This window comes from Molothrus ater, chromosome 15 (assembly GCF_012460135.2).
Source record: "Molothrus ater isolate BHLD 08-10-18 breed brown headed cowbird chromosome 15, BPBGC_Mater_1.1, whole genome shotgun sequence".
NCBI classification, from domain to species: domain Eukaryota; kingdom Metazoa; phylum Chordata; class Aves; order Passeriformes; family Icteridae; genus Molothrus; species Molothrus ater.
This window is the reverse complement of record NC_050492.2, coordinates 18,443,677-18,462,746: the sequence shown is the minus strand read 5'-3', so window position 1 is coordinate 18,462,746 and position 19,070 is coordinate 18,443,677. Positions and strand designations below refer to the sequence as shown.

Sequence of the window (19,070 nt, the reverse complement as noted above, 5' to 3'; positions counted from 1 at the left end):
GTCCAACTAATGGACTCAAACAAATACCAAATATAATGTTTAGGAGCATAGAGCACTAACAGCTGATCCCTACATATGGAGAACATAAAAGAGATGGGAAGTACAACAAAAATGCATCATCGAAAAAAATTCTGAAGCTCTTTTCACATGTGTTCTGAGATGGGGCAAAGAGAGAGAGAATGAGGTATAAGTTAGGCTTTGTGTTGACTAGACCCATCTGTGTAGTAACAACAATAACAAAGAAGTTTTTATTTGTGTTTTGGACATATGGGCCGGCAGAGTAATAGAAGTATTTTCTGTCAAAGCTACAACTGAACTTGCAAAACATTTGGCTAAAATTATACTTCAAATAATGGTCTAATTTGCTTTGTCTCTTTGAAAAAACATTGAAGACTATAAATAACTCATGATTTCCCACTTTAACGACAAACTGGGCATTTCCTATCTCTGTAAACCTTTCTGGAGCAATCTTAATTTCAGTAGGTGACTCCAGATGAAACCGTTCCAGATCAACGCACCCTTGAAATTTTCATAGTAGTCATCACTACAGTGAAGGCCAGTGGTAGCCTTAGACTCTATACTGGAGTCAGTGTAAAAATTAGTGTCATTCACAGCTCATCAAAAAACCAGAAATCTTTTACGATGTGACGCTCTTTTCTCCATCAGTGAACTTGCTGCCAGTTCAAACACAACCGGCCAATCAGGAGGCACGGCTCCTGCGCGCGGCCGCCACAATCGGCCAATCAGGCGGCACGGCTCCTGCGCGCGCCTAGGATTGGTCACGAGGCCGCTCGCACTCGCCCAAGCAGACGACTCCGTATAGGGGCGGGGGAGCGCAGTGCTCGAGGCTTTGATTGGCCGGGCCGGCAGGCGGGCACGCAGTGTGCGGGGCTGTGATTGGCCAGAACGGCGGACGGGACTGTGATTGGTCTGGCTGGCGCGTTGGCACGCAGTGTGCGGGTCTGTGATTGGCGGGGCTGGCGCGATGGCGGCGGCGGCAATGGTGGCGGCGGGCGGCGGCGACTTCTCGGATCTGCGGGAGATCAAGAAGCAGCTGCTGAGTGTGGCGGAGCGGAGCCGCGAGCGCGGGCTGCAGCACAGCGGGAAGTGGTGAGCGGGGCCGGGCACAGCTCGGCGGACCCCGGGCTAACATGTTCTGTGCCGGGAGGGAGGATGGGACGGAGCTAGGTTTGTTTAGTCTCGACAAGAGGAGGCTTGTGGGTACCTCATCATTTTTTGCAGCTCCCTGAAAGGAGTTTTTAGTGAGGTGGGAGCCAGTCTCTTCTGTGCCTGCGGGGAGGGGACCAGAGGAAATGGCCCTGAGTTGAGATAGGGGAGATTCGATAAGATATTGGAAAATATTTTTTGAATGTTTAGGTGGTCAGGCACTGAAATAGGTTTCCCAGGGAGGTGGTGGAGTCACTGGAGGTTCTTAAGAGGTGTCTGCATCTGGCGCTAGATGATGTGGTTTAGGGATTACGCTGGTAGTGCTGGGCCGACGGTTGGACTTGATGCATCTCACAGGTGTCCTCCAACCTCGATGATTCAATAATCCTAATGCTCTCTTTCCCTCAGGGCTGCTGAACTTGCATTCGCCCTGGAGCCACTGCCACTGAGCGAGCTGCCGCCTCCCCCCGTGCTCACCGAGGTACGGGCCCAGGCTGTGCTCAGGGGGAAGTGGCTGTGAGCCCTAGAAGGTGCTGCAGCTCATGTGGGTGAGCTGTTTAATCTTAACTATGGAGGAAAATATGCGACTGCAATCTCCCAAATCCCACGGGCGGGAGTCAGCAGTGGGCTCTGATCTTGCCATAATGCTGGGAGCATCTTTCCATAGTGTGTTCAACAGGGCCAGAGAGCTCAATGTGCTTTCCCAGATGAAAGCATTATCTGTTGCTGTGTCCTAAATGAAGCACTCTGTAAGCTAAATTTGAAATCACATGCCTGCTAGTTTATTTTTATTCCTCTTTACTGAGGTCAAAATTTATTTTAATACAAATTATGTTTTGCCATTAAACTTGTGCTTGTTAGGACACAAGAGAAACAAGTTGTGTCTCCATCCCCACCTCTGTAGGAATACAGTAGAACTCATAGGTGCGTGTCCTGGTGTGTTATAGAAGTGTAACAAGTCATAAATACATTTCAAGGTATAATTACCAAGGAAGTGTTCTCTTGTATGTTAGCAGATTAATATTCTCTTATATGGAATTCCTGAGCAGATTTCTTGTTTATGGTTTTTCATACTAATTGAACAGCTAAGCCTTGCCTTCTGGCAGCTTGCCACAATTTGTTTCTGAAATCTCACCATTTATTTTAAATGTTCTTAAATAGTCTGTACTTGTTATTTGAGAACTCTAGAATTGGCTCATGCAAGGGCATGGAGGAACTTTTCTGATACTGCTCAAACCATCTCTAAAGATGGACAAACTACATTTTTAGCTTTTGGAGCAATTTCACTGCTATGTTTGTAACCATGATTTTCCTAAAGTATGTCAGAGCTTCTTGGGTCTTAAAACTCTTGTGTGTCCCTGCAGGAGGATGCTCGTGATCTGGATGCCTACACGTTGGCCAAGTCTTACTTCGATCTGAAGGAATATGACAGGGCTGCCTACTTTTTACAGGGCTGCAAGAGCCAGAAAGCTTACTTCTTGTACATGTACTCCAGATACCTGGTAAGGTAGAAAAAGGGTTGCCTCCTAGCACTGAACTCCTCTGCTTCTAACCCCTCCCTGGCATATATTATTTTTTTGCTTATTCTTTTGCTTGGTTCCTAATGACCACCTTGAAGTCAAAATTCTGTGTTGGGGGTAAAGAAAGATAGGGCTGTCCTTTTCAGAACTGTGCTGTCTGTGAAAACTCCATTTAAACACTGCTGCAAGTGCTGCAGCAAACACAGGAAAAACACTATTATAATATAATCTTAGATTTTCTTTCTTTTCCACAGTCGGGGGAAAAGAAAAAGGATGATGAGACAGTTGATAGTTTGGGTAAGTCTCTGGTGTCAAGGAATGCTTGATGAGATAATGAAGCTTTTGCTGTTGACTCTCTTGTAACTCATCTTGGGTCTATGGCTTTCCCCTCAATTTTTTGGATAATAGGTGCTGTAACATGATTTCTTTCATTCTCTTTCGATTCATTGGCTTAATTAGAGGTTGCAGATTTTCATCTCTTCGGGGTCCTCTTTTAAACTGGATGACCAGACTAAGCAATTTTCTTTAAAATGGGGAACATAAACACAGGCTGGGAAGCCGTCATGTCAGTGATAATTCTGACTGTACCCTAGACTTGGCATTGCTGTGGTGAGACTCCTTATTGAAAGCTAGCTGTGTGACTTTCTCTTCATGTAGGACCTCTGGAAAAAGGACAGGTGAAAAATGAAGCTCTACGAGAATTGAGAGTTGAGCTCAGCAAGAAACACAAGGCACAGGAACTGGATGGATTTGGCCTTTATCTGTAAGTGTTTGCATGTATTTCTTATATATTTGTGTGGATATGCAGAATTACATGATTTTTGTCAACCTGATACTTTTTTTTTGCAGGTATGGTGTTGTGCTGCGGAAACTGGACCTCGTGAAAGAAGCAATAGATGTGTTTGTTGAAGCTGCTCATGTTCTGCCTTTGCACTGGGGAGCTTGGCTGGAACTTTGCAACTTGATTACAGATAAAGAGATGGTAAAACTTTGGAGATACCGAGATGTGGTAACAAATCTCAAGAGTTTAGCCTGATGCAGTGAACAGTGTTTCTGTTTCCACAAGATTGATGTTGCCCACTGCTTCATTCTGTGAGACACTGTCAGACAAGGCAATCCATGACTGTAAATTATGTTGTAAAAGCCTCTTTATCTTCAATAGCTTGTCGTGCTGTAGCTTGAAAATCTTTATACAGGCACGGCTAATTTCTTATCATTCCCCCACAAAGTGGTTTAAGAAATTTCCAATTCATGTATTTTTGGAAGCAGTTGTCACTGTCAGGAGTTATCATCTTGTCACATGAAGGAGATCCTCCTAAGAGGTACCCCTTTTTTATTTTTTATTAATCTGGTTCTAATTCCTCAGTTATTGAGCACTTCTCATTGCTTGAAAGGATATATAGAATTGCTATTTTCAAAGCTGAAAAGATAATGTACAAAGCCACATAGGAGGTGAATTGTATCAGGGAAACGAACTTCAGATATAAAACCAAAATAGATTATTTTTCTTTCTGTATGGAATTTGAGTCCACTTCTGGAATTCTTCAGTAAATTCTGCATGATGAAGTATTTAAACCAGTACTTAAAAAACGTTTTAAAAAGTGATACAGAGGAGTGTTACCAATTCGTGGGAAAAGGGAAGTGCAGTTTTGTTATATAATTTTGAGTCTGCTTACATGGTTCATTGAAATTAGTGTTATGGTATTGATGTATAAACATAGGAAGAAAGTCTGAATTTAATAGCTGCAGCAAGAGCCAGGTAATGTCATATTTGAAGGCAATTTCTTCCCTGATTGACCAAATGGGTTTAAGAAAGCGACTGCAGGAAGGCCTCCTACCTCAGGACCATCTACTAAGTCATTGGAGGGAAGAGAATGGATTCTTTGCGATGTGTACCTTGTAGAATACTTCTGATTGTTATCTTTTCTGATTTTCATCTCTTTTCTTTGATTCTTGCTAGCTGAAGTTCCTGTCCTTGCCAGATACATGGATGAAAGAGTTCTTTCTTGCACACATTTATACAGAGCTGCAGCTGATAGAGGAAGCTCTACAGAAGTATCAGTCTCTCATTGATGCAGGATTTTCCAAAAGCACTTATATCATCTCTCAGATTGCAGTTGCCTACCACAATATAAGAGGTCAGTGACACTAAGTAGGAATGACCCCCTTAATGCAAACTGGGCTTTTATAGTTGTTGATGTCCCATATGCTGTTCTTTCATCAGATATTGACAAAGCTTTATCGATCTTTAATGAGCTGAGGAAACAAGATCCTTACAGGATAGAAAACATGGACACTTTCTCCAACTTGCTCTATGTAAGGGTAAGCATTCTTCCTGTGGCCTGTCCGTAGTGATGGTGTTTGTTGGAGGTATGTTAAACACGGGTAAAGCAGCTGGTGCTGTCTGGCCTCTCTGAATACTTGCTCTCCTCTTCCCAACTCCATGGAAGAGAGGCACTGTATGCATTGCCATTTGCTTACTGCAGTTTCTTTCAAAGCATAATGTACTCTCTCATTACTTGATTCTTTTGTTCCACTAGAGCATGAAGCCTGAGTTGAGCTACCTGGCTCATAATCTCTGTGAGATAGACAAGTACCGTGTTGAGACCTGCTGTGTAATTGGTGAGAGCCAATTCTTTAACATGTTATTTTTACATCTTATTTTGCTGTGTGTAGGCTGTGTGAGGGAATCTTGGAAACACTTGAGGAAGTGATAAGCTGGCAAGGCAATTAAAATCACCACTTTTTGAATTTGGATTCAGGCAGCCTGAAAATTAGACAAAATGAGAGAGTACCCTTTTCCCTCATTTCTCTCTGAAAGCTGCTGTAATAGTACTAGGGTAGAAAGTAGACCCATGTACCTAAAAATCCGTTTATAGTCTTCAAACTCCAGTAGAAATAGTTGTGTCAGGAGCAGGAAATTAATTTGTTAGATCATGACACTCCAAGGCAATGGAATCATAAATGGATTGGTACAACTGGAAAAGGATTGACCAGAAGACTGGTGAACAGAATGCTATTAGGTCTCTTGAGGTTTGAGTTAGTTCTCTCTTTATTAGGACTCTTTTTAATTTGTTAGTAGATAATGCACATTACAACATTTTTTCTACTTCTCTATTGGTGTTGGCTTTTTTCGTTGATTGGTTGTGGGTTTTAAAAAATTATTTAAATATTATGCCTTTTACTTTAGGAAATTATTACAGCTTGCGTTCCCAGCATGAAAAAGCAGCACTCTATTTCCAGAGGGCCTTGAAACTGAATCCTCGTTATCTGGGAGCCTGGACACTTATGGGACATGAGTATATGGAGATGAAGAACACATCTGCAGCTATCCAGGCTTATAGGTACCGCTCATGTACTGCACAAAATTGTGTTTGCTTCTGAAGTAGTATCTTCTATTTTTTCTTAGTGTTTTGCTGGACTTGGTTTTGATCCTGACTTTCTGTCTATTTCATCTCCTTTTCATTGACAGGCATGCAATAGAGGTGAACAAAAGGGACTACAGAGCATGGTATGGCTTGGGGCAAACCTATGAAATCCTCAAAATGCCATTTTACTGTCTCTACTACTACCGACGGGCCCACCAGCTCAGGTAGGGCTGAGAATGGAGCCATGTTTATCGGTCTTCATTCTGACCTGGTTGATACTGGCTAAGGAGTTTACATGCAAGAACTAAGTTGGGGAAGGAAAAAAACATCTATGCTTTGTGATGTGTGCAGTCCCACTGTTCCAAATCCTTTTAGTTGTGTCAGTTAACTGTTAACAAAAGCTTTGTCAGTTAAATGTTGAGGGTGACTGGTTGGGAGTAAGAGTGATGCTTTATGCAAAAGACATGACAGACTGCCAGGTGTAGATTATTTTTTTCCCTTGACCACCCCCCATCTTCTCCTCACCCTGAGATCAGCTGGCAGTCCATTAAACTACCTGAAGAATTGCTCTTTTACAGACCAAATGACTCTCGTATGCTGGTTGCTCTAGGAGAATGCTATGAGAAACTCAATCAGTTGGTGGAAGCTAAGAAGGTGAGAACTGATGTGTAAGACTAGGGTGTCTTCCAGAACACTGGGTGAAATTGCAGCAAAATTACGTAGCTAGTGCTACCTAAACTCATTGGCAGTTACAGCTGGGGAAGTACTGCTGCAGTATAACTAGAGCAGCTGATAAATAAGGAGTTGTCTACAGATACATGCCCTTTTTGCTGACAATCCCTGTAATTTTTTGTTTCTGATTTGCATGCTGGATTCATGAGCTGGACTAATTTTTGTGGCATGCTTCACTGATTTTCCTTCCTTGACAGTGCTATTGGAGAGCTTATGCTGTGGGAGATGTGGAGAAAATGGCACTTGTGAAACTCGCCAAGTGAGTATGTACCCTCACTGAACTGTCACGGTTGTGTTAAATGCAAGTCACACTTTGATACCCAATGATAAAATATAGAATGTAAACAAGTGGAATTGCTGTTAGCTAATATTACTTTTGGAGCTGTGTAAGAATTGGTATCTTTAGGGCTGTAGTGACTGCAAATGTTGGTGTCCAGCTTTATCTTTGTTTCCATCAGGATAACTAGAGAGAATGATAGCATTATGTGGGTTGCAAATGACTTCTGAATCCTGAGGTGTTTTGAGCATGTAGTACTAGCAATTTTATTTGTTGTATTGCAACTTAAAAGCAGACCATGACAGTACATGATGTATAAAATTGTAGTTTGGTTTTATTTTTCCTTTCTAGTATATAGCTGTGACATTGAAAGAGGTCTAATGTGAATACTGTGACATCAGCACTAATTTTTTTTTGGTGGGGATAAAGTAGTATAAAGTGGGAAAAGCGAAGTGGGGAAAAAAAGGGGCAGATGAAAAGTGAAACTGCTGTACAAATTTGGATTGTAGCAGGGGAAGAAGGAGCACTGGAGGAAATAGTGAGTAAGTAGAATGGCAAAGGTCTGTTAAGTTTTAAAATGCAACAGAATATACCAAGGCCCCTGCTTTGGTTGTCACTGCTTCTAGCTGTCTAGTCACTGTCTGACTGCCTCTCTGTCTGTCAGCATGAATGCAAACTGGATCATCTCCTTCCACAAGGGGTAGTACATGTTGCATGTCCTGCAAATTCTGAAGGAAAGGACCTGGCTTTAGTCCAGGTCAGGGTGAGCATGTACATTCTCATAGACCGAGAAGGTCTTCAACAGGGCAGCCTTGTTCCAGTGACCCACTTTTTTCCTTTTGTAGGTTGCATGAACAGCTGAATGAATCTGAACAGGCAGCTCAATGCTACATCAAATACATCCAGGATATCTATTCCTGTGGGGTAAGAAGATAGCTCGGGAATAAAAGGAGAAGTAAACATGGTGTGCAGCTACTTTGGAAGGCACTTACAAATGATGTTTTTTACCCCACTCACTGTAGGAGGTAGTGGAGCACCTGGAGGTCAGCACTGCATTTCGTTACCTGGCCCAGTATTACTTCAAATGTAAGCTTTGGGATGAAGCCTCAGCATGTGCTCAGAAATGCTGTGCCTTCAATGATGTGAGTACCTGCGCAGTCTTTGGTGCTTCTTCCTTAAGGGATCTATGACCTTGACCTTGGCTCCCCTCAGAGTAGAAGGAGTCTTCTATGAAGGAATAAGGGCTGTCTGCCATACAAGTTACATCCTGAATGGTGGTTGTCATCTATGCCTGATCAGTTATGCTGAGTATGGTTGATAAAAGTCATGGAATGTGGTGTAGATAGTGAAACTGAACCATTCCTCATTGGAATTCACTAAGAAAAAGAATTTGAAGCTTCACATGGCAGTCTTACAGCTGCTAAAAATCTTGGTGTTAGTGAAATGGTCTCAAACTCCCACACACTGTGTAGTGGTGGTACTTTTAAAACCTTTTTCCTCATATTCTGTGTGTAGACGGCACAGAGAGCATAATAGTACTTGGGTTTTGTGTGCAGCTTCATACTCTGTGATGTTATGTATCTGTAAGTGGGCAGTTCGGGATTTTTAATTTCAGCCTAGTGGTAGACACTAACCATGATTGCAGGGTGTTTGGCCTGTCCTTGACAAAGCTGCCTGGAGCTCTCTACAACCTGAATTCACCTTATTTGAAGTTTTCCCAATCTACTTCTTGCTGGAATATTTAGACAGCTTCAGTGGTTGGTGGTTCTGTTCTCTGAAATACCCAGGAAACACACCAATCAGGAGTAAAAGGAGGAAAGACTAAAATGAAAAAAAGTGACTTACCTTAACATTTTTAAGGAGCAGAAGAAAAAAGAGTTGAGAATGGCTTTTATAGCTTGTAGCCTTACAGAATGACAAGCTACTTTAAGTTACACTGCTTACATACTGAATTTGACCCAGAAACCATCCATTCATAGTTTTAATGTTCTGTTTTCTACAAATTAATTTCAGACTAGAGAAGAAGGAAAAGCCCTGCTGCGCCAGATCTTACAGCTTCGCAACCAAGGAGAAACATCATCCACAGATGTTGCTGCTCCCTTTTTCCTTCCGGCATCATTGTCAGCCAACAACACTCCCACACGTCGTGTTTCCCCTCTCAATCTGTCTTCTGTAACACCATGAACAATTCTGATACTTCTAACTTGTGCATTGGATGTGACATTGCAAGTGGGAGATGCAACCACTTCTTTCTAGGGAAATTCCTCCTTTTGTTGTTGCCCTCCCATAAAGGGAAGGAGTTAGCAGAGTCCACAGCTGAAGAGAGATGGGCCCCAACAGGGAAAGGGGAGCCTGATGTGAAAGTGCCTGAGCTGCAATGTGAGAACCTGCTCTACTTCTCACCAAGTCATTCCAGTCAGAGGGCAGACATGTCCCACTACACAGGACTGCTAAGTGAGGCATTGGGAAGAGCTGTCTGCTTGAGTTAAAATACATTTTAAGTTTGATTCTGCTAAGTTACCTCTGGTCTTTACTGCACTTCTTTGGAGGACCTCTTAGTGGTATCACTGCTGTCCTCATCAGAAACTGTTACCTACCTATCTACGTAATGACTTTTGCTTGTCTTGAACTACACAGCAGTAGAATAGGCACTTAGAGATAGTCCCATGGGTATGTTAAAGGATTGGCAAATGTCAGAGGAATCCCAAATAGCTACAGGTGACAGCTGTCTGAGTTCTCACTGTAGATCTGATGGATAGTCTTGTCTTTCAGTAGAAAAGCAGTTGGGATAGCACAATTCAAAAATAATGAAGTTACAGTTCTTGGGCTTTATGGTTCAGGTTCCATGTGTACTGTAGCAATGGAATCAAATGAACTATAATGGATCATTTTGTTAAGGAGGCAGAAAGATAATTATGCCTTTGTTTCAGAATTTACAGCCTATAGATTTTCAGAATTTACAGCCTATAAATTTACAGCCACACCCCTATGTCTGTGGCATGACTTTAAATCAAGGACAAAGCATTTATAAACCCTTCCCATTTAGCCATAGCTTCCTGTGTTTCATGAGACCAGTTGTACAGGTGGGCACATCAGGAAACCTGGGTCACAGCCCTGGGCTCTCTGTCCATGGAGCAGAGGGAACCCGTGTTCTTAGTTCTGGGCATCTCTAGAAATTACTGTCCTATGTCCCATAGTATCCATTCAACAACCATTTCTACTGCAGATGGTTTTAAACAGTAAAACTGGATCTTGATGTATTTTCCAAGAGCTCTCCGAATTCCATGCAAACCTGAGGATATCAATGAGACCATTTATAAAATTGTTGTCGCTAGGGTACTGGAATAATCAAGCAAATTGTGCTTGATAAACTTGGTACTGGCTCTCTGCGTGGGGATTAGTGTGCTGGTGGATAAGCGAAGAGTGACTCTTGTCATTTACTTGCGCTTGTGCAAAGCATTTGATACTGTGGCTTCCAGACAGTGTCCTCGTCTCTAAGCTGGAAAGACATGGATTGGATAGGTCGACCCCAGGGTGACGAAGGTCACACTCCCAAATATAGTGGCCATTGACGTGCTGTCCAAATGGAGACTGGTGATGAGGTGTGTCCCTCGGAAGTCGCAAGGCTTGGGGCGAGCTCCAGCTTGAGGCCACGGAGACGCCGGCCAGCTCGAGTCACTGCGGTCCGAGGGCTGCGGCCCTTCGCCCTCAGAGGCTGGTTTGTTCGGGCCCCGCCGGCAGGGAGTCCTGAGGGAGCCGGGCGCCGCGGGCCCCCCTCAGCCGGGTCGGCCCGCGCTCCCCGCCGCGCTGCCGGCGCTGCCGGGGCGCAGCTGCGGCGGGGCGGGCGGGGCTGCCGCAGCCCCGGACCGGCAGCGCAGCCTCGGCCGCGGGGCGGCGGCGGCGGGGCGGGCGCGCGCCCTCAGCGCCGGCGCGCAGGAGGCGGCGGGGCCGGTGCGGGCGCTGGAGCCGCCGCGGCGGCAGGAAGATGGATGCGCCGTGCTCATCCCTCGCCGCTCGGCGTCTTTCCTTGGCGGCACGGTGAGCGGCGGCAGCGGCCGAGAGGCTCGCCCGGTGCCCGCGGCGGTAGAACAATGACCGGCCGGCTGCGGGGGCCGGGGCGGCGGCGCGGATGGAGGTGATGGACGGGAGGGGAGCGCGAGCGGGAGCCAGCGGTGATGGAGAGGAGATGGCGGGAGAGGTGTGGCAGGCGCAGCCCGCGGCCGCCTCAGGCTCCCGCCGGCCCTGCACCATTGTATGCCCGCCGGTCATTGTCCGCCCGAAGCGGGCGCGGCGCGCTGGGTGCGGCGGCTGGTGCAGGGAAGGGAAGGGATGCTTCAGGGCTGGGGGCGTTCGGCGGCGCCCGGGCTGGGCCTCGGCGCCGCGGGGAAGCCCGAGCGGAGCGAGGCCAGCGCGGCCCTTCAGGCGCTCTCTGCGCTCATTTCCACTCGCGATGCCTCTGTGCCCGCTCCACCGCTCCCACGGCGGTACGCAAGGTTTCCAGCCCAGCAGAATGTTCATAATTGCACCTGTACGTGTCCTGGGCTGTCAGGGCTGGCGTGTCTATGTGTGAGAAGGCATTCTGTCTTGCAAACACAGAACCCGCAGAGTGCATCTCTTTGTACATGCAACGCATGCCTTTTTCACAGCTACTGATGGAGGAAACCTGCCTCTTGGACTGGTGTGCAATTTATGCTTAAATTACGAGATTGCCATTCCTCAGTTTCATTTTGGCCACTTACGACAGATCTAGATCCTACATTTGAGTTACCTTATGGCACTGAATACTCATTTTATACTCGTTTCTGGTTTTTGCTGAGAATGCAAATAAAAGATGCTACTCATACCTTATAGGTTGGGAACATAGAAACATATTTTAAAAAATTTTTTTTGACCTCTTGCAAGAAAAAAAATGCAGAGATGCATTTTTAGAAAACATTTGCATTCTGATGCTGTCCTGTGCCTAACCTGTAAAGTGACATGTTGGACTCCCATTCTCAACATCTCTGATTTGCTGGGTCAGATTCTGCTGTGGTGCAGGTATCATGCTTGATCTAAGCATCGAGGTAGCCTATCAGGAGAATGTTTTGTTCCTTTTCAGGCAGTAATATGAGGTTTATTACTTCTGCTCTGACTTGGGTTTTGTTTCTATTGATCTGGCCTACTGCTCTGCATAGGAATTTCAAACCCAGCGCTGCTGTGCTGTAAATGGTACTCAACCTGGCTCAGACAGAACACTTGCTGATTTTGAAAGGTTTTCTAGGAATGGGTATGATTCTGGTGAAATCTGGGAGTGGTGAGACAGTCATTGTTGAACAGGGAGCAAGACACAAGTACTCTGTCAGTAGTTCTGTGTCAATCAAAAGATGCCATGGGCACCGCGATACAAGGACATCAAACTATTGAGAGTGGATCCAGAGCAGGCATGGGGAAAAGTCTTCAGGACAAGGATTAGGAGGAGCAGCTGAGGTCACTTGTTTTATTCAGCTTGGGGAAGAGAAGATGAGGGGTGACCTCATCACAGTCTATAGCTTCCTCAAGGGGGTCAGCAGATGGGGAGGTGCTGATCTCCTCTCTCTGGTGACTCAGTAGGACACAAGGAAATGGAATGAAGCTGCATCAGGGGAGGTTCAGACTGTACAGTAGGAAAATCTGCTTCATTGGGAGGGTGGCTGGGTACCGGAACAGACTTTCCAGGGAAGTGGTCAGGGCACTAAACCTGTCAAAGACCATCTGAATGATGCTCTTAGTCGTGTGGTTCAGTATTAAGTGGTCCTGTGAGAAGCAGGGAATTGGACTCAGTGGTTCTTATGGGTACCTTCCAATTTGAGATACTCTGTGATTCTACTCAAGCTGTGTGATTTGAGCCAGTTCCACCTTTGCTTCTACAGGAAGCAAAATCCCAAGGAGAAGCCTCAGGGAGGAAAGGCTGGAAAGTTTTTGCTGGGATTTCCATAGGAGTTACCCAATGGAGGTGGCTGCCAGAAGCTGTTGATGGATTGCCCCCTTGACTTTGTTTCCCAGAACTGTGGCGATTTGGTGGTCTGCTGGGATTCCTTGCTTTGTCAGCAGAACTCCTAGCAGAAAGGATTAGACTGTCAGTGACATACTGCAACCTTTCTGACTTCCTGCTCTCTGATTGACTGTTTTGGTCGTGCCTAAGGTAGGGAAATACGGCTCTCACCTTGGAGATGATTTTGAGCCAGGTATTTCCAGTGTCCTCTCCAAGCCTAAGTTCAAGCTCTGTGATACTGCTAATGCATTGACTCTGCCTCCGTTCTGAGAACCTTGCCACTGTCACCTTTCAGTGGCTTTTGATAATCCTTCTGCTTTCAGAGGCCATTCCCAGCTAAATAATCTTCTGTGTAAGAACTTTGGTATCCTGCACATTAAGAATTGAACATAAGGTGGGCTTATGTATGTATGGTTATGTATGGTTGTGTATGGTTGTATTTTAAAGAGGTGATTGGCTATTTTCATTGGTAAATATATGCTGGGTTCTGGTAGACTTTTTACTTTCAAGATTTCAATGTAGCTGGAAAGATGCTGCATAAGTTCTCTGTCATTACAAAGCATAAGTGACCTCAGGGTATTCAAGTCAGGGAAATGCTGTGAAATGTAACTGTAGAATGATGCCCAGAATAATTTTCAATGTTGATCTCTAATAATTCATTTAATAGTTGATATTGTGGTTTTGAAAGTTGCAAAAATAGTCCTCCAACTATTACAAAGGTGTGGGGATGGATTTCACTGCTGTAATGCTGGTATAACTCAGATGTAGCTTGAGCACTTGAAATCCAAGTAGTTTGTTAATTATAACCTCTGGGGTTTTCCTCTCTTCTTTTTAACCAAACTGTGAGAGCCTGAAGATGCTTTCACTACTCAGTCATGGTAATTTTTAATAGTGGTAAATATTTTGTTTCTATTGGCTTTGTGAAGTTGTGAGGCAGCAAAATAACCCTTGCCTGATGCCTGATTTTTGAATCACTTTCCAGTGATGTTGTATCTTCTACATCCATCAGATTTCTCTTTAATCTTTGTGCATGGCAGTGCAATATTTGTACTACAAGACTGCAAACCAAATGTTCTTGTTTTAAAAACCAAATTTAAAAAATATTTATGTTAATATTATTTACTTGAATTTATAATTACATGTTTGCATTATGTGTTTTCAAATCAATAGCCTCCAAGCAGGTAACATCTTCAAAGCTCCTCTATGAATCTATATCCCTTCAAGGTCAGGTCTTTATCAGATTATAGCAAATTTATCTTCCCATCTTCAGAGGTGTATTCCCTGCTACCTTCTCTTTATAGGTCTGTGCAAAGCATCTGTACAGTTCTCTGTCATCAGCTCTCAAAATCCAGAATCTATGAGGGTAGAAAAATGTAATTTTGGTAGTACTTCTAGTTTCTGTATCTTTAAAGTTTGTTTGAATTTCTCCTTTAAAATACGAGGACTAGAAATCTTTGCTCCAGGAGGTAGGGCTCTAAATAGAAAATTCAACAGCGCGCTAGAAGAACCATGAGAAAGCTCTGTGGTGTGGCCACACTGAACGCTGTCAGGTCAAATGAGCATAAACACAGCTTCTTTGGAAATGACACAGCAGAGTGGATCATAGTCTGCAGTTTGGTTCTCTGAAACATCCAATGAAGTGGAAAGGAAAAATAAAACATGGAGTATTTTCAGGAACATGGCTTTCAGTTCTTCTTGCTAGAAGTGGTGATGCTGTATGGTTTGCTTGCCATGCATTTGGATCACTGTGGGTTGCTGAGAAACCATCACTCATCCTGTAAACTTTAGGATCTGTGCTTTCTCTAGAAGATCATACTTGGACATCGCATTTTCCTGTGTTGAACAGTGTGCATCAGCCATGGTCACAAGAGAAGTAAAGTGAACTGATGTATGTGACCATCCACACAGTGGCGTTTCACAAGAGGCACACAAGTGCAGCACACACTTTAGTACACAGCTGTGCAGTGAAACCTTCTTAGTTCAAAGTTTAACAAATACCAACAAATAAGGAATGTAAATGAAGATTAGATAGACTACAGTTCTTTTTCTAACTTTGGATTAAATGTACTCAAATAATAAAGCAGACTGATTGCTTGAGAAAATTGACTTGACTCAGTGCTTGAGAAAATTGTTAGGCTAGAAGAGCTAGTCTGGTATAGCTAGTATGGCAGATCTTCTTTTATGTTAAAAATGATAATGCAAAGTATAACAGCATCTCAGATTATTTTATAAAAAATAATGAATTTTTTGAATTAATTGAGAGCAGCTGATGCTAAAATGCATGTTGGCTCACATTTTTATTTTGTGCATTTCTTCCATCTCCATCCAGAAGGTAATATCTTCATCCCATACTCCATTTCTCAAGCTATTAGTTTATTTTTTTTGAAATTGGATATTGCAATACTTCTCAAAGTGCTTAAGGGAAAGACCTGTTAAACCTTATGTTACATGGATTGTAAACAAAGGGCCTAAATAACATGGAAATTAAAACTGAAAAGAAGAAAAAACAGTTGTTGAAAATCGCATTGAGGTACCAGGTGGTTTAGGGTAACAGTAATGAGTGAGCGTATAAAGTTGTGAGAAATGGTGGTGTCGGGGCTTCTGGATTTTTTTTCCCCTGTATGTGCACTGGTTTGCTAATATTCACTAAGTTGATTTTTTTAATGGGTGCAGAAATACTTTTAATTTTTCATTTCTATAATGTAAGCAAAATACTAAGAACTCTAAATGTTACACGTGATAGAAATTAATTAGAATCAATACTGTACTGTTTGGCATGTATTTGGGGTAGGCTTGGTATACAAAAATTATGAAAAGACTTATGATGATGTTAATACATAACATACACTTAGATCTTCATGAACATGAATGTGATTTTTGTTTTATGTTCTGTGATTTGTAGTTAAGTCCTTGGGGTTTCTTTTCCCTGTATTTATTTGTACTTAATATTTAGGGTTCTGTAAGATGCTCTATTCCATCTCTGTGCATTGGTGAGGAACAAAATGAGATGCAGTCATTTTTTTGAGAATCTGTCTTATTTAATATAGCCCTTAATAATATCCCCTTTTCATGTCCCCTCTCTGACAGGAAATTGTGCTCAGTTACAGTAAGTCTTAGGCAAACAAAGAGTATGTGGGGACTGTTGCACTGGAAAAAGATTGGATTATTTACATCTGAAAGAATAATTGTGCTGGTTACTGTTTGGTAGCTTATAACTTAAGGAAAGACTCTGTAATTAATTAGGAAGCGCTTTCAGGAATAAACCTGTAAGTTTTGTGTGTGTCCAGTACCTGTTTCAGAGGCGCACTGGACAGCTGACAAACATCTGTGCCTTTGCTGTGGTTGGATCACTGCCCCAGCCATGTCCAGCAAGGCTGCTTGCAGATCCCTTCTGCATTATGCCACGGATTTTTGTGGGTTGCAGCGTGACCTACATGTTGCTGTTTCCTTGGAATATGCAGTGGGTATCTGTGACCAGCATGGTAGCCTATGTTGGGTGAACTCAATGAGGATTTAAGCATTGTCCTTGGAAATTTATTTGAAATTATATACAATAGCTTAATGCTTATTCAAATCTCTCTGAAATTACCATAGAATATTTTTCTGGTTTCAGCCTTAATGAAAAACTGCACCTTCTCCTGAATGCCTTATAATTGAAATGTCTTAATTTTTTTTGTGCTTTGTCACATCATGCATCTCAGCTGGATCTAGTGGGTGGTGTTTCATGCTTACACCTTTTCCAGCTCAGAAATCAGTTCATCACCTACTTATATGGGAGGAGAGTGCTGCTGCCCTGGTCATCATGACACAAATGGAAGGTGGTGCTTTCATTTATAAAGCAGCAGAGTTCAGCTAAATATCATCCTGTAAATTTTCAGGGGTACTTTTTAAATAGTAAAGTGTAAGGATAATGCTACATTTAGCATGAGTTTCACTTAATTCTAGTTGTTTATTTGTCAAGTTCTGTTCTTCCCATTATGAGCAGAGCTACCTAAGTCAGCATGTATGGTACTATATGGTATGTTTTAATTTGGATTGTTTTGTTGGGAAACAGGCAAAGCATGACGGGTATTTTTTTCTCAGCTGAGCTGTGACACTGGTGGAAAAGATTTCTGTTGTTTCAGACCATTCTTAAAGAGTTCACAGCCTGTAGGGATGACAAAGGAACATATCTTTCCTCATATGATAGAGGGGTAAGATTCACAACAATTTGCAAATGCGAAAAAACTATTGCTTGTAATGTTTTTATTTTTAGAGGTATTTTGAGTCTAAACGATGTATAGAAATGACTAATTAAAAGATGTGTTTACATTTCTGCTAGAAAGTTAATGTGAAGAGATAAACTGCTAGTTCTGATTTTGCTGAACTTCCCTGGTAATGGGAACATCCATACTCTTTTCACAGAAAATGGAAGAAAAAGGCAAGAGGGATACAGGACACGTGAAATTAGAGCAATGTGTACATGAGGTTCTTTAAGGCATTGATAGATAGCAATAGAGTGGGAGAAGAAAATACATTTTTAAAGCTATATTGAACTGCAAGTTGATAAGAAACTGCAAGAAGGTAGCAATCTAGTTGGAAGTAAGGTATTCAAAAAAAGAAAACAGTTCATTGTATTGTTAAAAGTGAATGTGGGAGGCCAGAGTACAGATTTTTTTAAAAATCTGTTCTGAAACCAATGTCTGTGTTTATCGGCTGTATCAAGACCTGAGGTAAAAATGGCAAAAACTTCCAAAGTTAACCTTATTCCTTTAAGTAGAGAAATTACTTAAATATCTGACAATTTTTAGTAGTGAATGTAAGATACTTTCCTCTGGTATCTGTAAGACAAGAGGTGATCATTCATATAGCTTTAGAAGGAAAAGGAAGGGATTTCAGGAGAAGGATCTGGGACATGGGCTTTCCCTCTCTGTTGTTTTCTCGTTTATATGCATTTCAATGAAATAAAACAGGGTTTTGTTGGGTTGTTAAAATCGAATCAAGGAGAGGCTGAAACAATGAACTCCATGAATTGAAGTATTTCTCTTCTAGGTGGTGCATGTTGTCTGTTGGTTGAATGTGATCCACTTGCATAAAATAATGCGCAAAGTACAAAACCACTAAAATGTTTTGTTAGGCCTCCATCTTGCAGTGAGCGGAGCAGGTTGTTAGAGCTTGTCCTTGTTCTGACAATCCTGCCATTCTTAAGTAGAGCCTCCAGTCAGTATGCATTTGCATCTTATGGCAAAAAGTTCTGATTCTGAAAAATGTCCACTTGCTTTTAGGATAGGGCAGGATTTTCTTTATCACTGTTAGTGTTCTCTGCGTGCATTGTGTTATGCCAGCTTCTAGGAAAATAACTGTGTGAGAAAGAGACAGATGGTATTTTAGCCACAAAATACTAGAATATTGTTTTAACAAATCTGCTTAGCTTTGCTGCGGGTAACAATAATGCTTCTGTACCCTTTTTACTGTTTCCATGGAGTCATCAGCTTGGATAGGGCTTTTTTGGTTCTGTTTTAGAGCAAGGGCCAATGGTAATTTTAGCATGAGCAGCCTAGCAGCACCAGATTCATCCCGTATTCCTTGTATAGAGCCTCATATCCAAGGGATATTGTGAGCTCAGTTCAGAAGGTACTTTAATATTCCTGAAAATTATTATGGTATTGATTAGAAATCTAACTACAATACAGTGATTTTTGTGCAGTCAAAATCAGAGGGTGGTTAGGATTTGTCCTGAAGAGCTGTTTGTCAAGTCTGAGCTGAGTTTGTGAGTTGATGTTGACATGCTGAATTATGAGGAAATACTAAAATAATGTAACTCATGCTTTTAATCACAGTTTTCATTAATTATGTATTTTGTTATGTGTTGTAACACACACAGAATGGTATGCAGTAATTAGGAGTTGAATTTTATTCTGAAAAATGCAAAACATAGATGAAACCTGGTAAATAAAATCCAAAGCAAAGACTTAATTTAGGATTCATTCAAATCCCACTAGGCAAATGAGACAGAT

The 19,070-nt window shown here is 42.6% G+C and overlaps 2 protein-coding genes across 4 annotated transcripts in view; both read left to right on the top strand.

Moving 5' to 3' along the window:
- Positions 1–985: 985 nt before the first annotated feature.
- On the top strand, positions 986–9,584 carry CDC23 (cell division cycle 23). The gene is made up of 16 exons (XM_036391588.2): positions 986–1,110; positions 1,576–1,648; positions 2,532–2,669; positions 2,942–2,984; positions 3,345–3,450; positions 3,537–3,669; positions 4,648–4,825; positions 4,912–5,009; positions 5,228–5,309; positions 5,878–6,031; positions 6,160–6,279; positions 6,634–6,709; positions 6,985–7,046; positions 7,910–7,988; positions 8,087–8,206; positions 9,078–9,584. Exons 1-16 carry the CDS (start codon positions 986–988, stop codon positions 9,246–9,248), a joined length of 1,758 nt encoding a protein of 585 aa, XP_036247481.1. The 3' UTR covers positions 9,249–9,584.
- Positions 9,585–10,996: 1,412 nt separating this feature from the next.
- JAKMIP2 (janus kinase and microtubule interacting protein 2) overlaps positions 10,997–19,070 on the top strand; it is a 38,505-nt gene continuing 30,431 nt past the window's right edge. Inside the window, exon 1 of one of the 3 annotated variants that reach the window (XM_036391581.2) lies at positions 10,997–11,102. The gene's annotated coding sequence lies outside the window, so the exon portion shown is untranslated. Of the gene's footprint in view, positions 11,103–11,180; positions 11,200–19,070 lie in introns of those variants that run through there. The other 2 variants (XM_054516436.1, XM_036391582.2) reach the window with 2 other exon arrangements.

What these genes read in the sequence shown, in the direction of transcription:
- CDC23 (XM_036391588.2), top strand. Translation starts at nt 986, where the DNA reads ATGGCGGCGGCGGCAATGGTGGCGGCGGGCGGCGGCGACTTCTCGGAT. An exon ending in CTCCCCCCGTGCTCACCGAG is followed by an intron (nt 1,649 to 2,531) that starts GTACGGGCCCAG and finishes GTGTCCCTGCAG; the next exon opens with GAGGATGCTCGTGATCTGGA. An exon ending in AGGATATCTATTCCTGTGGG is followed by an intron (nt 7,989 to 8,086) that starts GTAAGAAGATAG and finishes CACTCACTGTAG; the next exon opens with GAGGTAGTGGAGCACCTGGA.